The sequence below is a fragment of the Lacerta agilis genome, chromosome 13 (assembly GCF_009819535.1).
Source record: "Lacerta agilis isolate rLacAgi1 chromosome 13, rLacAgi1.pri, whole genome shotgun sequence".
NCBI classification, from domain to species: domain Eukaryota; kingdom Metazoa; phylum Chordata; class Lepidosauria; order Squamata; family Lacertidae; genus Lacerta; species Lacerta agilis.
The window spans coordinates 19,988,449-20,010,392 of NC_046324.1; the positions used below are offsets into that span (position 1 = coordinate 19,988,449).

A 21,944-nucleotide genomic window follows, 5' to 3' on the forward strand; every position below is an offset into this window, starting at 1 on the left:
CTGAGTGGTGTGTATGTGTATCTCCACACAAACATGCATCCATTTTGATTTGATGAAATCTTCATAAACATGAGAGATACTAGTCAAGCAACAGTAAATTCGTATCCCGCATATGACATGGTTTGGGGGCATAATTGTGACTTTTCCACTGACTACAGGCTGCAATAGATCTTTTGCATGCTTCATGGCAGGATCATGCAAATGTGTGTTAATGTTGTCAAACCCTTTTGAAGCTGGGAATAGCTGTGAGAAGGGCTGGGCATTGTCGAGAAACGAGGTCTGTCTGCTTGTGTTGAAAGGACCACCCAGGTAGATTTATATGGACCTAGCCCCAAGTGTGAGGATATGGTTATATTTAGTAATGTTAGACTTCCAACCTACATATCAGGAAATGCAGAGATCAAGAACAGCAACAATGGAGAACATACATGCATCATGTTTTGGCAAGGGAGGTACAGTGTATATCACAGTAGGTGTTTAAAGCAACAGGGTCAATGCAGAAAAGTGAGAGTTAACAGCCAAATCCTCTATCGCTTCAATTCGCTTCTGCTGCTGTTGGCTGCAAGTTGAGTGCAACTATCAGAACAGCAACCTGGTCAGGGGATTTGCACTTTCCTGGTGGTGCAAGGAAGGCAGCTGAGTCACTTTCCCCATTTGCATGGGGAAATATAACTTATTACGTTTATTAGATTAGAAACTTGGCAGGGAGAGAACTTTTTTCACATTTCACAATAAAATATACTGATGTATGTGTGCCTGTGTAAAAGACATTGCGAATTTGTTTTCATAGTGTGCAGATGACTGGAACATGTTAAAAAAGTTCAGGATGCACCAGTTCTGAGCAGAGGCCCCATTCCTGATTTCCAGTGGTCTTCCACTCCACCCCACCTCACAGACTGGACTGGAGCCTCTTTGTTGTCTCTGAACTGCCACAATAACTTCTCCCCTTGTCTCAAAGGGTTGTTTCCTCCTCCTCTTCCTGTGCTGTGTGCCCTGCCATTAACGGAGACTAGAAGACTCCTGAGGGACAGGGTTAGCCAGCAGAGCTCAATTGCACAACCTTCTTTAAAGGGAAGCTGTCCAAAAATATTGTGGTTTGAGCATCACTTGCCAGGAATTTTCAAAGCCAAAGACATCATCTGATGTCATCCCAAGAGCCTCTCTGCTGTCTTCATGGGCCTTCCCACTGTTGTATACAATTCACCAAGGTCACCTTCTCTTCTCCAGTGCTCCTCAACTTGTGGGAAAGGCCTTCAGTCCCGTGTGGTACAGTGCATGCACAAGGTCACAGGTCGCCATGGCAACGAATGCCCTGTCCTCTCCAAGCCTGCAGCCTACCGACAGTGTCACCAAGAGGCCTGTAACGAGAAGATCAATGTGAACACAATTACCTCACCAAGACTTGGTAAGTATGGCTATGTTTTTCACCCTGAAGAAACAAACTCTGAAGCTAGCGACCGTTCTCCAATGACTTTGTGTTGATGTATAGAGTGTCAAAACAGATATGGCTCAGCAGAGCTGTGCAGCAGGGTTAAAAGCAGCTCAGAGGATGGGGCATTTTGATCAGGAAAACTGCATCCCTCCCCTACTGATGCTATTCTGATTAAGCCCATCTCTGTCCCACCAGCATTCTTTGGCTGGAGCCCCCAACCTGCTTAAAAGTGAACAAAAGCAGCAGGAGAGCCAATAACGTCTCGTTCTGTAACATCAAGTTTATTTTAGTTATTTTTTATTTCACAATATTTATATGCCACTTGATTATAATAAAACCTCAAAGCGGTTTGCAAAAAAGGGGGGGGGGACAACAATAAAATTATCAGTAAAAAAATTCCCAGTTAAAAACAAATATTTAAAGCATTCAAAAATAATTAAAATCCACTATAAGATAAAACCACATTAAAACACTGGGACAGCTTCTACATGTCTGGATAGACTTACTCAGCCACATCAAGTATATTTATATTTATATATTCATTTTATTTCACAAGTATATATACACCACTTGATTGTAATAAAACCTCAAAGCAGTTTACAAAAATAATAAAACAATAAAAGTAGCCTTTAAAAAGCATTTGAAAGTGGCTATTCAGAACCTTCAAAAAAAGATGCCTGCCTGATGTCGCTGTTCGGCCTTGATTAAATGTAATTAACATGTCTAGAGGTTCCCCCCTTCTAAACAATGCCCATGGAAGGGTGGGGAAACCAGACTGGAAGCCACAGGCAAGGGGGGTGAAGGTTCATATCTTTCCTTTCTTCCACTGCAGTCCTGATGAAGCACCCCACCCCTGAAATCACTACTACTACCAGGAGGAAAGCTTTTGTCTAGTTGATCCTCCTGACACACGTGGATTCCCTCTTCTGTGAGAAGGAAACATTTGGCCTTAAATTGGAAAATGTCCACTTCATATATTTCCCACGTATGATAAATGGGAGGTCCCTGAGTATACAGTGCTCTGAACAAACATTTTGAAACGTGCCTGCGCAAGGGCTACAAACTTGTGTTTAAAAAACCATTAAGCAAAGCACACACACAAGTGAAAATGGAGATTCCCAGGAAGTCAAGTACTGAAGTAAACACTCTTCCTAATTTTCCAGGTCTTAGCACAGTGCTCATGTGTGTATATCAGGAGTGAGGAACCTTTGGCTCTCTAGAAGTTGCTGGATTACAACTCCCGTCAGCCCTAGCAAGCAAGGAGAATGTCATTCAGCAACATCTGCAGGGCCAAAGATCTCCCACACCTGCTGTATATTATAAAGCTCTGAGAAGAGATTCAGCCAGGGCACCTCCTACATTGCTGATCTGTGCCACCACCTTCCTCCCAGATCTGTAAAGCGAGCCTCTATGTTCACCCTGCACCAGTATGAGAGGAGGGGTGGTGGAAAGGACTGGTGGAGGAGCAGCTTCAGACCCTCCCAACCTTAGACTCTGTATACTTCATGAGAGCTATGGCAGCAGCATGGGGCCTGCGTGAAGTGGTTCAAGTTTCCCAGCAGCTGTGAACTTACTAGGCAGCCTTAGGCAAGCTTCAGAGTGACCAGGTGAGGATGGGGGAGAAATGTGATCCAGTTGGTATTTAAAGGCAAATCTACCTAATTTGCTCTTTCCATAACAAGATGAGAACAGAAACACTCCCATCCTTCAAAATTCACAATTCTCCTAATTTTGCCATGCACTTCTCCAATCAAGTACTGTACAGTGGTACCTTGGTTTTCTAATGTAATCTGTTCTGGAAGACTGTTCGAGTTCTGAAACATTCAAAAACTGAAAACTCAATAGCCGACAGCTAGGCCTCAGTATCTTGCACTCAGTGGAAGCCGCATGGCATGTTCAACTTCCGAAGCGTGTTCAAAAACCAAAGCATTTACGGTGTTCGAAAACGGAAATTTCCATCAATGGAGACATTCGAAAACAAGGTACCACTGTAATGTGTTCAAAAATGCACATTACAGTGAAAATTATGCAAAAAATGCATTATATTAGGGAAAGTTGCTTTACAAGAATGTGTACAACAAGGAAAATGGCAGAGTAAAATGACAAATTTCCATTTTCCATTTTCTTTTCTTTTTTTTAATAAATAAACCTCAAACTGATGTCAACAACTGAACTTAAGACTGGGACAAATAAGAGATGCAGAGATAAGAGATACAGAATGGATCAGCTGTGCCTAGCTATTCCTCTGCATGACTGTTAGCCCTAGTGCATACAGGGGGCATCCACGCTCCAGAGCCTTGATCATTCTGGCCTGCCTTCCAAGTTCGTTGTAAAGTTTATTCAGGTGATGTGTTTGAAATTAATTTAAGCACGCAGGGAAAACATGGCCCATAGTTCAGTCCCCAGTTAAAATGACTTTGGGTAAGAGGGCTGGGAGGAAACCCTCAAGAACCGCTGCCAGTCAGAATACCAGGCTAGATGAGCTAATGGTCTGGGCTCCTGATAAGGCTGAGTATTGTGGGTCGTGTAAACCTTTCACTGTGATGGTGGTGATCCCAGCCCCTTCCCCAGAAAACTTTTTCTATCTTTTTTTTCTCTCTCTTCCTCCCACCCCACATTATATTTTAAAAGCTGCTCTGACCTACAAGTGCACAGGAGACCAGTGGATGGTATACTGTCGCGTGATTCGGGAGAAAAATCTCTGCCAGGACATGAGGTGGTACCAGCGCTGTTGCCAGACCTGCAGAGACTTCTATGCAAGCAAGATGCAACTGAAAAGTTAATGACACCCACCTTTTGCTCCTTTAGGGTATTACAGCTCCTATGTACTGCTTCATACAAAATGTGTCATTAACTTATGGAACTGCCTGCCACAAGATAGTGGCAATAGCCACTTAGCTTAGATGGCTTTTTTTTTCTTTTTCTTTTAAGGATTAGACAAAATTCATGGGGGGAGGGGATAGGTCTGTGGATAGCTAAACAGCCATGACAGCAAAAAAGAACACACCCCCATGCACAGAGGCAGTCTACCTCTGAATGCCAGGTGCTGGTGACCAACAACAGGGGATGGCCATTTCCACCGGGCACCAGCGGCACCTGGCTGGCCACTGTTAAAATGTCAAAATGCTTGAATAGATGGACCTTGGCCCAGTGCAGCCAGGAAAAGTTGCAAGCTTGAGGGTAAGCTGCCTACCAGATCTTCAGCAAGCCACTCAGACTTGGTGGATTCCAACACTTACCTAATAGGACTTGAAACTCCTTTTGCAGACCGGATGAACCAAAGCAATCCACGACTGAAAAAGAGAAAGAAAGAAAAAATTCATCTCTAAGCCAATCCTAGAGATTTTTATGATGTTTTGACGTTGCGACTTCCCCCCGCCCCCCAGTAATATATAGATTATTTCCAGCCACTGGATGGCTTGCTACCATTTTCCTTTACTTAAAAAAAGGAAAAGATTTGAAAAGTGATTAAATTGACTAAAGTTACATGTACCTCAACAGGGTAAGCCTCTGGCAAATAACTCAGTGTAGATAGAGACATTACTTAATGCTTCAGCCTTTGGCTTCTACGTTCCATTCCCAGCCCGAAAGTGCGGACGGAGGCCGGGTGGCTTGAAAGCAAGAACCATTAATGAAATGCTTAATTTTTTTATTTTATTTTTTTAAAAAGAGGCATTGCTAGAAAAGCTCCTGAAAGCCAAACAGCAGTGGATGAACGCATTTGAAATCTCTGCCGAATGCTCGCCACAGCTGCTGCCAGCATTCCACTGAGTATAATTTTAAAGGAGTAAAAAGAAGAAAAACAAATCAAGGGCTTACATTCCGCTTCCTCTCTGCCAATATATATTCTCTTTTGCCTTGTTTTTTTTGTTAAGGTGCTTTATTATCCAGTGTTGCAATACATAAATAGAAGACGACTGTAATGATCCCAGGAGACCAAGTTCAACTCAAAATGCTTCATAACTCTACAGCAGTACAACAAGCTCAATCGTGAAGTTTTGCATCAGATCAGTTTCAGTAGCCCATCTGAGCTGCATAAAAACATGCCTGGCCCACTGCATCCACCACTGCAGCTGCATAATGAACCTTCACATGTGGCACAGAAATTTCAGTGGAAGGGTCAGCGCTAAGCATTGAAAGCAAACTTTTATGTCCGGCATGGGGAACCTGTGGCCCTCTGGAGGTTGTTAGACCCCAGTCTCCATCAGACTCAGTCATCAGGGCCAGTGGTCAGGGAAGGTAAGAGCTTTAGTCCAGTAACATCTGGAGAACCACAGGTTCCCATTCCTGTGCTGCCTATTATTTTGCAACAAGTCCGGACATCCGTGCGGTGATCACAGTATTAGAATTGATGTGTTGAATTTGGGAAGCAGGAGTTAGCAGAAAGAGGGGTTAAATCTTCTCGGCTCTTGCTATTTTGGGAGAGCATCCTTACTTTATCTCTTCCTGGGCAGAAGGCATATCCCTGTTTCTCTTCTTCCACACCCACACTCCAGTTTGGACATCATTTATCGTTTCCGATCTGGACCAGTGGGGTAGTGCCACAGAGCTGCCCTCCCAACAGCAGCATTGCTGTTGCTCACCTGGATGGTACAGAGGCAGGACAGGGCTGCAGGAAGGACCCAGCATAGTATATCTGGTTCCCCTACTGTGGTGCTGAGCCTTGCTGCTGCCCTACCCCACCAGCCCTCACACTGTTCAGATAAGCAGCAGCGACACCACTGCTGGGAGGGCAGCTCTACCCCACCGCCCCAGCCACTCCTGCATTCAGTGGTGGGAATCTTTTCTTCCTCTTTCTCCAAAGAAATAAAAAGGGTTGCTGTGGAAGACCAATGCAGTTCAGATGTTACCTTTCACAGGCTCTATGGCAAGCAGTGCTGTAAGCAGAGAGAGGCATTGCTGTTTTCATGGGTTGGGTGTGCCGATTTAAACATGCTCTGTTAAATAAAGTGCATTCAGGTCGCATGTTTGCATCTCCAGCCACAGTGCTGAAGATTAAGCTATGAATCTCCACCTCAACACCTTCGCTACGGTGACAAGTAGGTAGCAAATGGGAGGCTCTGCTCCATGAAGCCACTCTGTCCTCTGCAACTCAGTTGACTGGAAGGCCAAGTTCATATTAGGTCATTCTGACACCCCTAATACAGAAATGCCCCCAAGTTGAAATCAGAACTCACAAAGATCCCTGGATGTGCAGTCAGACATGCATTTTGTTTTTGGGTTTTTTAAAAAGTTCATCCGTATGACAAGACACTGAAATCAATCTATTACACAAATTGGTTTTTTAAAAAAATCCTCAGGCATGGCAGATGTCGGACAATGAGCTGGGTTTTCTAGAGTACAGACCTGGGATCTTATCAAGATGGAAATAAAGATAATGGTGCTCGAAAATTCAGGACCAGCTTCTAACCCTTCCCAAGGCAATGGGAATGTTTGGATCAAAATGAGCTTATTCACTCCCTGAGCTCCATTGGTGCTAGCCTGCTTCTGTATTATCAGGTTGTTTGTGGGGCGGGGTTCTGTGGTTCTTTATTCTTTCTACATATATTTACAGGCAGGGCTGCAATGATGACTTGGCAGCCATATGCAAAGACACTGTGTAGTCTTGGTGGTGAGCCTAGTACATCTTTCCCCAACTGCCTACCCTCTTGTGTTTTTTTGTGTTTTTTTTTACTACAACTCCCATCAGCTGTGCTCCTATCAGTCCCCAGCATCATATGACTGTGCTGACTGGGGCTGATGGGAGTTGTAGTCTAAAACTTCCCTAAGATGGGGAAAGCTTGTTGGTCTCCTGTTAGATTACACATTTTGGATTGGATCCACTACTAGACCTACTCATGAGTGCACCCACTGAAATGAATAGACATGATAACTAAGATATATTACTTTCAGTGGGCATCCTCTGAGGTAGGCTAACATTGGCTACAACCCTTTGTTTCTTGTCTAGCTCATGGGAGCTAACATCAGATCTAATCCAGAGAGTTTGTGTTGGATTGGGACCAGTGGACTTCAGCTGATTGATGGTGTACACAAGTCTCATTGGTGAGTGACTGTGGTAGGAACTCACTAGGAGTTACTTCTGAATAAACATGCTTAGGACTGCACTTTACTGGAAGACTTGGGTTCAAATCCCTCCTCAGCCTGGAAGCTCACTTGGTGGTCTTGGGGAAGTCAACCTAAACAGGGTTGTTGTGAGGTTACAATAAAACAACCTGACTTCCGCTACTCTGTGAGCTTCTGAGATGAGGATAAAGGTAATATATTCCACCACCCCACAAAAAATAAAAATAAAAATTTGCCCAACTTTCTCTGGATTCTATCAAATTTTTGTACAGTGTAGCTACTAATTATCCAACCAGTTTATCTTGTTGAGTTCACTTGGTGTTTGTAGTAGTGCTTTTGGCTTGTGTTATGTCTTTATAGTGTTCCTTATTCACTTCAAAATCAATCATAGAAAAACATTCAGACTGCATTTCAGGCCTCTTTGCTGGTGTCTCCTAGATGTTATGGCTACATCTAGGAAACTGTTCATGAACGAACCAAACCAACATACTAAGGCAATCCCTGGTCAGATACTTCTAGCAAAATGATCATCCCTTCCTCATTCTGCTCTATGAGATCAGGCCCATCCCAGGCTGATAGCCTGCCAGGGTTCCTTTCAGACCCCAGCCCAGCAGTTTTGTGCTGTGAAAAAGTCTTGTTTGGGATAGAGTGGGTAGCACGCCGGCCTTTGTGCTAGGAGAACTAGCAGAGAAGCCTCAACTCATTTCCATCACTTTGGCACTGGTCCGAATAGCCAGACCTCATCAGCTAGCTCACAGCATCATGGCTTAGGCTGCAATCAAGAGCCATGATTCTGCATGCTGAAGGTATCTTTTGCCTTGCACTATGAAATGCCAGCCTCTCTCACCCTTGCAGATACAGAGACAGGGTTGTATGGCTGAGAATTAGTTTAGATGGCTTTTTTAAAAGGGTGTAGTAGACAAATCCATGGGAGCTAGGGCCTAATTGGTGCTAGCAACAATTGCTTATGGAGCCTCTGTACACAGAAGCAGTGTACCTCTAAATATTTTGTGCTGGGGATAAAAACATGGAAAGGGTAGCCCCTTCAAGGAACAGATGGTGTGCCTTCTTGGAGGATCACTGGAAACAGAATGCTAGGCTAGGTCTTCCTTTGACCCAACATGCCACTCTTACACTTATGCTGTATAGCAGGGATGGAGGACTTGTGGTTTCCCCAGTGCAGTTGGACTCTATAACTCCCACTAGTCCCAGCCCAGCATTTCTAACAGGCAGGAAAGATGGGCAATTGAGTCTAGCAACATCTAGAGTGCCACGAGCATGGGAACCAAATCTTAGTGGTTGAGGTCCCTTCAGTCCCCTCCAATAAAATATTAGAGGGGCCACCACCTCCATGTTGAAGAGCATTGCTGTTCAAATGGTTTGTGTGTGCTGTATCATGTGAATATTTTATTCATGTTGCCACCCCTAGCCATGGGTTCCCATCATCCCTGCTGTACAGTGAATTAAGTGCTTGAAATTGAAGGCAGTTTCCAAAATGGTTGCTGAGATGATGCAAGGGTTTGTTCAAATAAAATTTGGTTTTGAAAAAGTCTGGTGGGCCATTGCAAGATCTGAAGGAAGCCTGAAGTTCACAACATTTTCTTTTTCACCTTCCGTCTCCTAAACCAGCCCTATTGCCCATCTCCCCAATAAATGCACAGATCTTTTGTCATGTCATTGTGTTTTCCCTTGCACAACAATCTTCCAGCAGTGCAGCAAGCATGCCAGTAAGTGACTTTAATCCTACAATGGATGCAACCTGTTTTTGTGTTGTTGTTTTTAATTTACCAAGCTTTCTTGGGAAAAGGAAAATCCAGATTAAAGTACAGGCTGCCATTTTGATGCCAGCAATGTTGTGTGTACACTGCAATTAACATGGGTGCATGAGGAGCATCAATGCCACATCAAGCACCCGCAGCCAGAATATACAGTGGCTGTGGCTTCTTCATCTATACTTACTGTGTAGGCACCTGTTGGTTTCAGTGTAGCTACAGCAACGCCTTTGGTTTGCTCCCTCTGAGCCCAGCCCTCTTGGATTACAAGGGTAGGAATCCCATTGTCTAAAATCTATTTTCTTTGTGCTGCTTTTAAGTACTGTACATTTGTAATTGCACAAGTTGTCACATACGGAGTGTAGATTCTCACTATCATATGGTGCTATCTTTTTGTCTTTTGTCTATATGATTTTTTTTTTTAAAAAAAAACACCTTTGCAGTTGGATACTGATATTTTATTCTAATGCAAGGTAATAATACCGTGTTACGTTTTTCAACACCAAGTGCAAAAATGTGTGTGTGTATATATATAGATATAGATATATTTCCCAGTAATTAATTTCCATATGAACTGTAGCCATGGTAATATTTCTAATTCCTTGCCCCACCCTACTCTGGTGCTGTAAACAAATAATAATAATTCCAGTCAAGCATAATGCAACAAATTGTAAATTAAAAGAGATCATTCCCATTTGGGGATTTTTTTTAAAGGTTCAACATGTATAAGATAATAACAGCAGCAATAACAACAATAATAAATGTATTTTTTCCATAATAATTTCAAGTCTTGCTTTTACCTGTATCACACAGACCTGAGTTGCTTCTGGATAGCTTGCTCTGTTGGCACCATGATCCTAAACTCATACTTGGTTTCTCTTGTGCAGAGCGAGTCAGTTCAACTGCATTTCCACCAGGCCAAAATTGTATTTAGCAGTGGCCTCATGTGCAGCCGCAATTAAGGCTGCAGAATCCATAACCCACACAAGCCAATGGAACATGATGTGTTATATGACATCATTGGCAGCATCTGAAAAAGCATGGACTAAATGGTCCTTTGACTGCTGCAGCCCCACCAGAATATCAGGAAATGAAATCACTTCCTCTGGGTCCTAGCCCCTCTCTACAGTCATACTTTATGTTGCATCCGCTTCAGGTTGTGTGTTTTCGTCTTGCATCCCGCGGCAACCCGGAAGTACCAGAACGGGTTACTTCCAGGTTTTTTCCACTCGCGCATGCGCAGATGTGGCGCTTCTGGATGCGAATGCTTCAAGTTGCGGACGTGCCTCTGGGATGGATTACGTCCGCAACTGAAGGTTCCACTGTAATTGTTATGATGGGGCTCAATTTGCCCGGGGAGTCAGTTGCCAACTGCCCCACAGGCTCAAGCCAGTGTGCTCTGCACATTAGTGGTTAGAGCATCTGCTTTGCATGCAGAATGTCCCAGGTCCAATCCCTGGCATCTCTAAGTAGGGCTGGGAGAGACCCTCTGCATGAAACCCTGGAGAACCATTGCCAGTCAGCATAGACAATACAGAGCTGGAGGGACCCATTGGCCTGACTTGTTTTAGGTAGCTTCCTGTACTTTTATTGAGGCAGTAAAGCACAGTGAAGAATGCTGGTGCTGGCACAGCTGCAAGGCCCTTGTAACAAGCCAGAGTTGGACTGAAAGTGGAGCACGGGGAGTGGCAACACCCTGAACAATATTACTGCTCAGGCCAAGAGAGACTGGAGACGACTCTTCTCCCACCAAACCCAATGCTTCAATCAAACCATATGTACTCAAAACTCCAGTTACCAACTGAGCACCAAGTGGCAAAACCCGGAGCCAAAACAGACCAGTGCAGAGGCCACGTGGGAACAGGGTACAAGTGCCAAATCAGCCCATCGAAGGCAGCCCTAGAAGCTTAGCTGACTATAAGCTCCACGGTACATTGACAAGCTTCACTGCTGGAGAACTGCTGCTTCGCTCTTGGAGGTAGCAGCAGCCAGAGACCATCAGTGGAAGAGGTGAGCTGTTCATCTGGCCTTCCTCAACTGCTAGAATTCCTCCCTCTTGAGGAAGCCACCCTTTTTGCACCTTTGGTTGGCAAAGGGAAGCCTGCTCCAGTGCCCCATCTCACCTACGCAAAATAGTCTGAGCATATTACACCAATCCTAGCCCGACTGCACTGGCTGCCAGTTAGTTTCCAGACTCGATTCAAAGTGCTGGTTTCAACCTATAAATCCTTAAACGGATCAGAACTGCAATACCTCAAGGAACACCTCCCTCCATATGAACTTTCCCAGACCCTGCCATCTTCATCTGAGGGCCTTTTTCATATACTCCCTCCATGAGAGTTCTGGAGGGTGGCAGCATGAGAACCTCTTCTGTGGTGGCTCCCCCTTTGTGGAATGCTTTACTCAAGAAGGCTTGCCTGGCACCTTCGTTACATATCCTTAGGTACAAGGCAAAAACGTTTCTCAATAACCAGGCCTTGGGCTGACTAAGCATTCTATGACCTTTTCAATGTGTTTGTGGGAGGAGGGGCTATTGATTTGTTTATGGTTTTTGGATTATGTATCTTGTGTTATCATTTTGTATTTTTATGTTGTGAACCGCCCTGTGATCTTCGGATGAAGGGCAGTATAATAATAATAATAATAATAATAATAATAATAATAATAATAATAATATAACCATTCCTTGATCCAATGCTGCCTTCCCAGCACAAGGAGACTTCCTGTTCTTGAAGGTATCCGAGGTACTAACCGAGGCAGCCTCCCATCAAGGCTATAAAACGGCAGCAAAACACAACAGGCCTTGTCCAAAGGTCGCTCTCTATTAACACATCATTAGCCTTGGAAGAGTCCATCATGCACACGAGCCAGATGAGATTGTAATTGTTGAACTCCCTAAACAACAGAAGGCCTGTGGGGGCTCCCTAGGAAGCCAAGAGGCATTGCATTAAGTTGGGAGGGTGAGAATTAATGCTGTAATAGGTTTGGCTGGAGGCATTGGAGACTTCTGCCAATAAACGCCCTCCTGGAATTTCAAGCTGCATCTACAGTGGGTCTGGCAGGTACAACCGGCATAGGATTGGATGATTTCCATGGGACAACAGCCCCGTGTACCTTCCCTCTTGTTTCCAGCTCCCTTTGGAACAGTCTTCTATTGAGTTTATCAGGGACAGGCAAAACCATACCATTACAGTACTTCAAAAACCAGTGCCTGAATAAGAATCACATTGTGGCTGGGTTTTGTTTGTTTTTTTGTTTTGTTTTAAACTTTTTAGAGCATAGTAATCGCTCCCCAGTCCACGGAGTCCACCTGTTCCCTCCACTCGCTCTCAAGTCTTCAGAGAAGCTGACGGCTTTACCAGTCTCTTGAGAGTTCACCAGCAAGCCAGTCTGACTGTTTGTACATTAAGAGGTTTTCTCTGGATGGGAATTCCTTTCCAGCAAGCCAGATAATGGAACACCTTCTCATTTCAATCCCCAGAAATGCAGCTGAGCATTACCAGCCTCCTTAAAAACAAAACAAAAACACTTAAGTCTAAAGCTCTTTAGAACTGCTCCCTTGGGTAGATGAATTAATCAAGGTTTTTTTTTACCTACAGATAAAAATGTACACAAAATCTGTGGGGCTGGCACACACACACACAAAAGATGCTGGCATTTTAGCTTTGAGAGTGCAATCCAAAACCACAAGTTCCCCTTGTGGCCAACAAGTCAAACAACCCATTGGGGGAAGCGCTGTGGCTTGATGGCAGACCACCTGCTTTGCCTGTAGTAAGTCCCAGGTTCAATCCCTGCCATCTCCAGGTTGGGCTGGGAGACACTCTCTGCCCCAAACCCTGCAGTGTAGTTGCCAGTCAGGGTAGACCAGGGGTGGAGAACCTCCAGGCTGGAGGCTAATCTTGGCCCACCAGTGAATCCAGTTTGGTCCACAAAGCCATTATCCTCAAAGCATGCCCATCTGCCCTGATGAGGTCTGGGAGGCCAGGACTTAATCCTGTGTTGGCTGTGTGCCATGTTCTAAACAGAGAACTGTGTTGTGTAGTCAAGGCAATCCCTGCTCATCGACTAATGAGTAGAGATTGAAGCACTTCTCAAAAGCGCTGTTTGAAACAGTTCATACGTTTCTCCTAAGAGGGGGCAAGAGAAGTGTACAAGCTCTTCAAACAGCACTTTTGAGAAGTGATGTAAAGCAGTCCCTACACTCCCATTTCAACTGAAATGTTGAGTGCAGGGGCTGCCTTAAGGCGCTTCACAAAAGCACTGTTTGAAGAACACCCACACCCACCCTTCATTTAAAGGAGAAGGTGGCAGCTACTTCAAATAGCACTTTTCTTTTACAGTGGTACTTCAGGTTAAGAACTTAATTCATTCTGGAGGTCCGTTCTTAACCTGAAGCACCACTTTAGCTAATGGGACCTCCCGCTGCCACTGCGCCGCCAGAGCACAATTTCTGTTCTTAACCTGAAGTGTATGTAACCTGAGGTACTGTAATATTAGACAAGCACCCATCTCTGCCTTTTTGGCACCTACCGCAGACCTTCCTCTTTCACTAAGCCTTTTGAAGGTTGTATCTGTAGTGGAATTGTCTTTAGATGTTTTTATTGTTTTATCTTTTGTGTGTTTAATGCCCTGGATTCTTTGGAGAGGAAAGAGTAGGAGGGGTGTAAGTTTAACTGATTGATTAACAACAACAACAGCAACAACATTGTTATTATTAAAAGCCAATGACTTCAGGAGATATCCTGTAAAAAGATCTGTTACCCATAGACAGTTAAGTCAGAAACAAGAAATCTAGTAGCTAGACAACCTACATTAATAGTGGGTCCTAACCTTTGCCAGACAAATATACTTGGAGGAGACTTTCCAGTTTTCTTTAGAAGGCATTTGTTATGCAGGCAGCAAAGTTGGAGTGCGAGCTGTCACTTGGCCCAGCTCCGCCTGCATTTTCTTGAGCCACGCACATGTCTATATCATGGGACTCCAGGAATTTCCTCCAGCTCTCAGATGGAGAGTGGAAGCTGCTGGCGGGACAGAAGCACTCTGTCCAACAGACTTGCTCCATGACCTAAAAAAATGCACAGGTGGTTAACAAAACTTCAGCCATTTCTCTCTCGCTTGCTTGCTGTTTTACAGCCTGCAAATTCATTTGCTTCCCCACACGTTTCTCCTTGGCAAAAACGTATAAGGTGCATCCAAGACAAGTCTACTTTCTTTTCCATGAATAACTGCAGTCGCCAGTTGCACCAGCAGTAATTATTCAACTTTGAGGGTAACTAATACATGCTGTGCCTTGCAAAGCTGCCTTATACTCAGTCAAGACCATTGCTCCACCCAGCCTAACCCAGTGCTGATGAACAGCAGCTCTCTGGTGACCTGAGGAGAGATTTTCCTCAGCTCTGCTGTTAGAAATCCTTTTGTTGAGATGCCAGAGCCGCCTCATTCCTCTTTTTTATCTAGCAGCAACATATCACAGCAAATTTCCCAAATGCTCTTGTATCCTCTGCAGTCTCCTTCTGGAAGTGCCCACTGCAGCCTCCCTCCAAGCTTCAGGCTCTAATCTGACTGCAATGCCATACTATTCTCAGAAGTCTGGGGAGGAAGGGAGGGAAAACCAGTTGCATCTCAAAAACTAGTTGCATGATTTTAATATGGGCAACGCATCACTGCCCATTAGCTACATTTGGTCACATGGCAACCGTCCTAATCTCTCATTTTGCAATGTTTGGTCTCAAACAATAATCAAATTATTATTGACAGTATAACTGAAGGTTCCAACAAAACAGGACTAATGACATGTAGGTTTATTAGAAGTTGGGCTCAGCATACCAAATATATTTCCCTATCATCACCTCCCACATTTTTAATGCTTTATTTTCAATTGATTTATTTCCTGCTAGTTACATCTCTTCCCTGCTTCTCTGTAGAACAGGTTCAGGGAACCTTTAGGCCTCCAGATGTTGCTGAGTTACAATTCCCATCAGCCCTGATCATTGGCCATACTTGCTAAGGTTCATACTTGCTGTAGTTCAGCAACACCTGGATGGCCAAAAGTTCCCCATACCCAGTGGTGTGCCATCAGGAGACTAGGCTAGTCCCCTAAATGTTCCCAGTAAATTAAGAGTATTAAATTCTGGTGCCTCCTTCCCAAAGCCTAGGAATCATGTGCCTGGCTTAGGGAAGGAGGCACAATACTTCAACATGGTCCAAGAGCCCAAAGTCCACCCAGATTTAGGAAGCAGGCAGAAGGGCTCTAGTATCCTGTCCAGCTTAGGGAGGCATGATGCTCTCTCACACAATGTCAGGACAACATCACACACGCAATGTCCCCAACATCACCCTTGCAAGCTGGCACCTCTGCCAATAACTGTACCCCTACAAAAAATTTCACTGCATGCCACTGCCCATACCCATACCCTATCCAGAACATATGTAGATCTAAGGCAGACTACAGATCAGCAAAACTAACACCACTAAAACTATCATAAAAGAGCACTGCAGAACTGAGGTTGAGCTAAATGATTCCCAGGATCACCACCATGTGATTCAGTAGTTGTAAGACTGGGGTTTGGAGAAGAGGCCTGCTGAAATGGTCAGATCCACCCTGACCTTATTTCATCTCAGCAGCAGCTGTACCAACTTGTGAACAGAATATATAGCTGAAAACAGGGTTTATTACATTCACAAGGAGCTTGTGAGGAGACATTTTGTTATAATGTATGGCAACAGCATCACCTGCTGACTAATTGTTAAATTGCTCCTTCATTGTTTTCATCCTGAGGGAAAATTTGCACCTTGCTTGAAGGAAATTTTCCTTTGAGATAAAGGAAAATATTTGGTGGTGGTGGTGGTGGTTGTTGTTAATTAAATTTGTATACTTCCCTTCATCCAAAGATTTCAGGGTGCTTTGTAACAAAAATACAGAATAAAACCACAAGGTGCACAATAAAAACAAGAACAAAAATAAACGGAACAATAACCTCTGCTTAAAATGACATAGACCAGTGGTGGCGAACCTACGGCACGCATGCCAGGGTGGGCACGCAGAACCCTCTGGTGGCACGCACACCATCGGCCCATCCGAGTGGAGGAGGCGGCGCCGAGAAAGAGCCACCCACCCCCTCTGTCACTGTTTTCTGCCGGCGCGGCCACTCCTCCGCCAGCCGGGCACTCCTTGGGCAGCTCCCCAAGCATCTGCGCACGGCCAGTACCCGCCCCCCCCATGGCGGCCCCAGCCCTAGCTGCTGAGCTGAGTTGGGAAGTGCCACTGACCACTGTGCGTCATCTTTACTGTGAGGTGGCGAGCCAGAGAGCGGGGCCGCACTGTTCCCGGGAACCTGCCTGGCACACAACCCATCCTTCGGGGCACTGCAAAGACGTGGCTCCTATCCAGGTTCCGGGGCCGTGCCAGAGCGCTGCCTGGTATCTTGCCTGAGCCGCGGCTCGCCGCCGCAGCAAAACAGCGGAGCCTATACAGGGGTCAGGGCCTCCGCCCAGGAAGCAGGACATCTCAAAAGCCCAGCCGGCCTGCGTGGCAGAACTTTGGGCAGCATCAGAGTGGGGTCCCCGGCTGGGGCAGGACTTCAGCTTCACTGGTGGGGACCACAGCAAACAGTGGCTGCTCCTACAAGGTCTCCCCCAAAAATCCCTCCCCAAAACAACAACTCTGGGGAACCCCCCCCCAAAAAAAGCTCAGCAAATCCAGGCAATCCACACACACCCTCGAAAAAGCTCAACAACTCTGGGCACTTTGTGTTGGCACTTTGCGATAAATAAGGGTGTTTTGGGTTGCGGTGTTGGCACTCGGTCTCTAAAAGGTCCGCCACCACTGACATAGACTGTCAATCAGCTAAAGGCCTGGTTGAAGAGGAACATTTTCTCCTGGTGCCTAAAAGTGTACAATGAAGGTGACAGCTGAACCTCCCTGGGTTGTGAGTATTTCCACAAACAGGAAGCCACTGCAGAAAAGGCCCGTTCTTCATGGAGGAGGCACCCAAAGAAGGGCCTCAGGTGATGATCACAGAGTCCGTGTTCTTGACGGGTCAGCAAGCTGGACGTGTGAGCAGCAGTGCACTTGTGATACCTGTCTAATGGCATTCCTCCAGCAATGGAAGTAGAACATAGCCCCCGTTGGCTAGTAGTCATTCATAGCCTCATCTGCCATGAATCTTGCATTTCAACTCCCACCCCAGCCAGCAAGGGGATGGTGTATAATCCAGAAACACCCAGAGGGCCTCAGGCTCTCCATTCCATTCCTGACCTCAAGATTACTATCTATCCTTTAATACGAGTGCCGTAGAATATCCAACTATAAAGAAATACAAGGAAAAGGACATGGGTAGGGTGTATCTAGTTTGCTTGCACAAGACCACAAGTCCAATCCCTGCCATCAGGTAGGGCTGGGAAAGACCTCTGTTGATAGCCAACGTGGTGACTTCCAGATGCTGTTGGACTGCAATTTCCATCAGCCCTGATCATTTGTTTATGGTATCTTGGACTGATGGGAGTTGTAATCCAATGACATCTGGAGACTTCCACCACACTGGCTACCCCTGGTGTAGACAAATGCTAACTTGGTATAAAGAAGCTTCATATGTTCTTCTAAGTACAGCAAGAGATGGAAGCCTGTTGTCCTCCACTAAAGCTAACCTGTTGTCCCATTAGACCTGTGTTTCCCAAACTTGGGCCTCCAGCTGTTTTTGGAATACAACTCCCACCATCCCTAGCTAGCAAGGGATGATGGGAATTATAGTCCAAAAGCAGCTGGAGACCCAAGTTTGGGAAACACAGCATTAGACAAAGCACAATATTAAAAATTGCAAACAAACACATACTCCAAGTGCCAGAGGTTACCAGCACAAAAGGATTATAAAAAGACCTCCCTTTCACTGGCCACCTTTGAGTTCTGAAAATGCATTGACTCTTTGCCATTGATCTCGTTAAGAGGGATTCCGACATGGCCAACTATGATGAAAAAGACAACCTGCCATCTCACTAGGCTCCGCTTTTTATTAATCCCAGATTAGGAATCACGTCGAAAGTAATAATCGCTCAAACGATTTATGGGTTGCAGTATCTAATTGTGCAAGTACTGGACAAAGCTTTCAAGTTGGATGCCAATTTGAACAGCTGCAGCCTGAGCCTTGGCTGGAGAACACCCAAGTGTTTTTAGAATGATATAGTCCAGTCTAGGGCTATGGAGAATTATCATTATAACAGTTATATATAGGGAAGCAGGACAAATCTGACTCAGTTTGGATTTAAAGGGAAGCCCACTTAATTTGTACTTTCCAGAACAATACATGAACCAAAATGCAGGCATCCTTCAAAATTCACACGTCAAATTTTGCAAGGCAGTTCTTTAGTCAAGTAAAGTGTGCAAAAAAATCATATACCAGAGTAAAGTGTGCATACAAGTGAAAAAGCATACAAAAATGCATTATACAATGGGAAATTGTTTTGTGAAAATATGTATTTTACACAAAATTGCATAAAGAATGTGTATATTAGGAGAAATTTGCACTAAAATGCTGATGCCTTTTCCACGTGGACTTAAAAAAATAATAGCAGCAAATTGATGTGGAAATGTAGAGAACTGAATTAAATATTGGAAAAGTCAGAAACAGTGAGAAACAGAGATTGAGAGATTCGTCTACCTTTCACACAGGTCAGAGTTATCCTGCTTGATCCTTGTGACAATTATGTTTTCATTTGTTTTAAATACTGATGAACTGCTAAACGATTAGAAGTATCATAGAATATCATACAACAAAGCAAGTAATACAGGTGAAACTCGAAAAATTAGAATATCGTGGAAAGGTTCATTTCTTTCAGTAATTCAACTTAAAAGGTGAAGCTAATATATGAGATAGACTCATGACATGCAAAGCGAGATATGTCAAGCCTTTATTTGTTATAATTGTGATGATTGTGGCGTACAGCTGATGAGAACCCCAAATTCACAATTTCAACTTTGGGGTTTTCATCAGCTGTACACCATAATCATCACAATTATAACAAATAAAGGCTTGACATATCTCGCTTTGCATGTCATGAGTCTATCTCATATTTTAAACTCCAGTAGCTAATGAAAACAATTGCTTACATAAATGGACTTTTCCACGACATTCTAATTTTTCAAGTTTCACCTGTACAAAGTTGCAAAAAATGGAGACAAGTTCCTATCAGTGAAGAGGCTTGTTCATCTAGTAAGGCCTGGATAATTTTTTTCAGGTGTTAGAATAGGATGAAAACTATGCCTGTCTAATTGTGAGGGAAGATGTGCTCCACAGTGCAGCTGCACTAAATGTTTCGTCTGAAAAGTCACATATCGTATTGTATTGTATTTTTGTCAAGTTGCTTTGAGACTTTTTATTGTAAAAAGCAACTGATGAAATGAAATCTAATGAAATGAATAAGAATAAGAATAATATAATAATAACTTTGGTCCTAAAACAAACTGAGTCCCAAGTTTGTTTAGTTAAGAGTCATGTCTGCTTTGACCCAAAACCACACATGTGATGACACACATGAGGCTGTCAGTAGTTTTGTCACATACAAACATTCTCCGTCCAAGGAACATCTTATTAAAATTCTGTGAAAGAAAGAAAGAAAGAAAGAAAGAAAGAAAGAAAGAAAGAAAGAAAGAGTGCCAAGGTAAACAGACCAGCGCCAAATTTACATACCTCGCTCAAATCAGCTTCTCCACAGGCAGTGATGTTGCGATAGCTGGAATTAATTCACTGAGGAGGAACACACATATCCCCTGTGTAGAAGGTTAGATTGTAAGGTCTTTGGGGCAGAGATCTTTCAACTTGCACGTTTAAGTGCCTTGCCCATGAATGTTGCTCTATTAAAAAAAAAGAAAGATTTAAAGAGAGGAAAGACAGAAAAGCCTATTTAATCCTTTGCCAACCTGGTGTCATCCAGATGTTTTGGATTACAACTCCCATTAGCCCCAGACAGCACGCAGACCCAGTTGGGATCCAGAACATCTGGAGGGCACTGGGTTGGCAAAGGCTGGTCTAATGCATGCCATATTGTTTGATTCAGACCAAAGCCATGGGCGATGCACAATCAGTTCCAAAACAACAGGGTGTGTTCTGTGTCTGCAGTCTGCTGCTAAAACCTGAATTGTTCTTTTGATCAGTAAAGAGCAAAAGACTCCTAATAGCCTGGCCAATTGCAAGGTCCAAGAATGGCAGAGCCAAGGAGAACCCAGCTGTACCAAGCCAAGGGCCCTTTAGGCCAGCACTCCATTCTCACAGTGCCCAAGCAGATGTCTCTTCAGAAGCTCACCAGCGGAACCAGGGGCTCCCAGAACAAGAAGAGGAGTTTGGATTTGATATCCCGCTTTATCACTACCCGAAGGAGTCTCAAAGCGGCTAACATTCTCCTTTCCCTTCCTCCCCCACAACAAACACTCTGTGAGGTGAGTGGGGCTGAGAGACTTCAGAGAAGTGTGACTAGCCCAAGGTCACCCAGCAGCTGCATGTGGAGGAGCGGAGACATGAACCCGGTTCCCCAGATTACGAGTCTACCACTCTTAACCACTACACCACACTAGCTCTCACTACACCAGAGGGTTTATGGGGCCCTGGGGCATGTGCAACTTGGAGTTCCCCTAAAAGAACTCAAGAATGTGTGTACAAAGGGAGGCATGTGAAGATTATTGCTTGCATGGACTGCGTGCGAGAAGCAGAAATCTCGTACGCAGCTCTTGGAAAAAGGAGGGCCATTCCCTGGCAAGAGCTGGCACAGTTTACATCAGAGACATGCTGGCGGAACATATTAAACATGTATGAAACATATGCCACAAAATTAGAAAGCAAGGAACAAAATAAAATTTGAAACACTTTCTGTGTCTAGATGTATGCAACAGGAATTGCAGGTCTAAGCAAAGTCTTCCTTGTCTTCATTGATGCAAAGTTATCCTGACTTGAGAGCCAGTGTGGTGTAGCGGTTAAGAGTGGTAGACTCGTAATCTGGGGAACCGGGTTCGTGTCTCCGCTCCTCCACATGCAGCTGCTGGGTGACCTTGGGCTAGTCACACTTCTCTGAAGTCTCTCAGCCCCACTCACCTCACAGAGTGTTTGTTGTTGGGGAGGAAGGGAAAGGAGTATGTTAGCCGCTTTGGGACTCCTTCGGGTAGTGAAAAGTGGGATATCAAATCCAAACTCCTCTTCTCCTTCTTCTACAACCTAGGAGCCCCGGGTTCAAATCCCCAGCCATCCACCAGCAATATGGAGAGAAAACAGCCTTGTTGCAAATTTACTAAGCCTAGGGCTTGGACAGACCCCGGGGAGTCAAACCTGCGTGACCTCGCCTAGTCACTGTCTCCCAGCCTTACCTACCCCGCAGGGTTGTTGTGAGGGTAAAACGGAAAGGGGAGGAAAAACAAGGGCGTCCCCTTGAGCTCTTTGCAGGAGAGGGTGGTATAAAAATGCAATAAATAAACAAGGCTGAATCCCCTGTTCCTAGGAATCTGGCTGCAACGATTACCTCATATTCTTGGCAGCAATTATGAAGCGGCCTTCATACGAGGCCCCAGCAAGCTCAGCCCCCTGCTACTGCTGCTAGCGAACTGCCTTTCCCCACACCTTCCAATATCTATGGGGAGCAAAGGAAGAAAGGGGGCAAAAAAACAATAATAGGGCTGCTGTTCCTTTAAGGCCCACGCG

At 44.6% G+C, this 21,944-nt stretch overlaps 1 protein-coding gene and 1 long non-coding RNA gene across 3 annotated transcripts in view; one reads left to right on the top strand and one right to left on the bottom strand.

Annotated features, from left to right (window-relative positions):
- ADAMTS17 (ADAM metallopeptidase with thrombospondin type 1 motif 17) overlaps positions 1-5,092 on the top strand; it is a 158,899-nt gene extending 153,807 nt beyond the window's left edge. For both annotated transcript variants that reach the window (XM_033166477.1, XM_033166478.1), the window contains 2 exons: positions 1,228-1,405; positions 4,064-5,092. In XM_033166477.1, coding sequence (XP_033022368.1) covers positions 1,228-1,405; positions 4,064-4,215 — 330 coding nt within the window. In that variant the 3' untranslated portion in view covers positions 4,216-5,092. The remainder of the gene's footprint in view (positions 1-1,227; positions 1,406-4,063) is intronic.
- On the bottom strand, positions 1,233-21,894 carry LOC117056279. The gene is made up of 4 exons (XR_004427721.1): positions 21,766-21,894; positions 19,950-20,113; positions 4,672-4,725; positions 1,233-1,358 (listed from the first exon to the last, which is right to left on the bottom strand). It is a non-coding gene; the product is annotated as an uncharacterized LOC117056279 (long non-coding RNA).
- Positions 21,895-21,944: the final 50 nt, after the last annotated feature.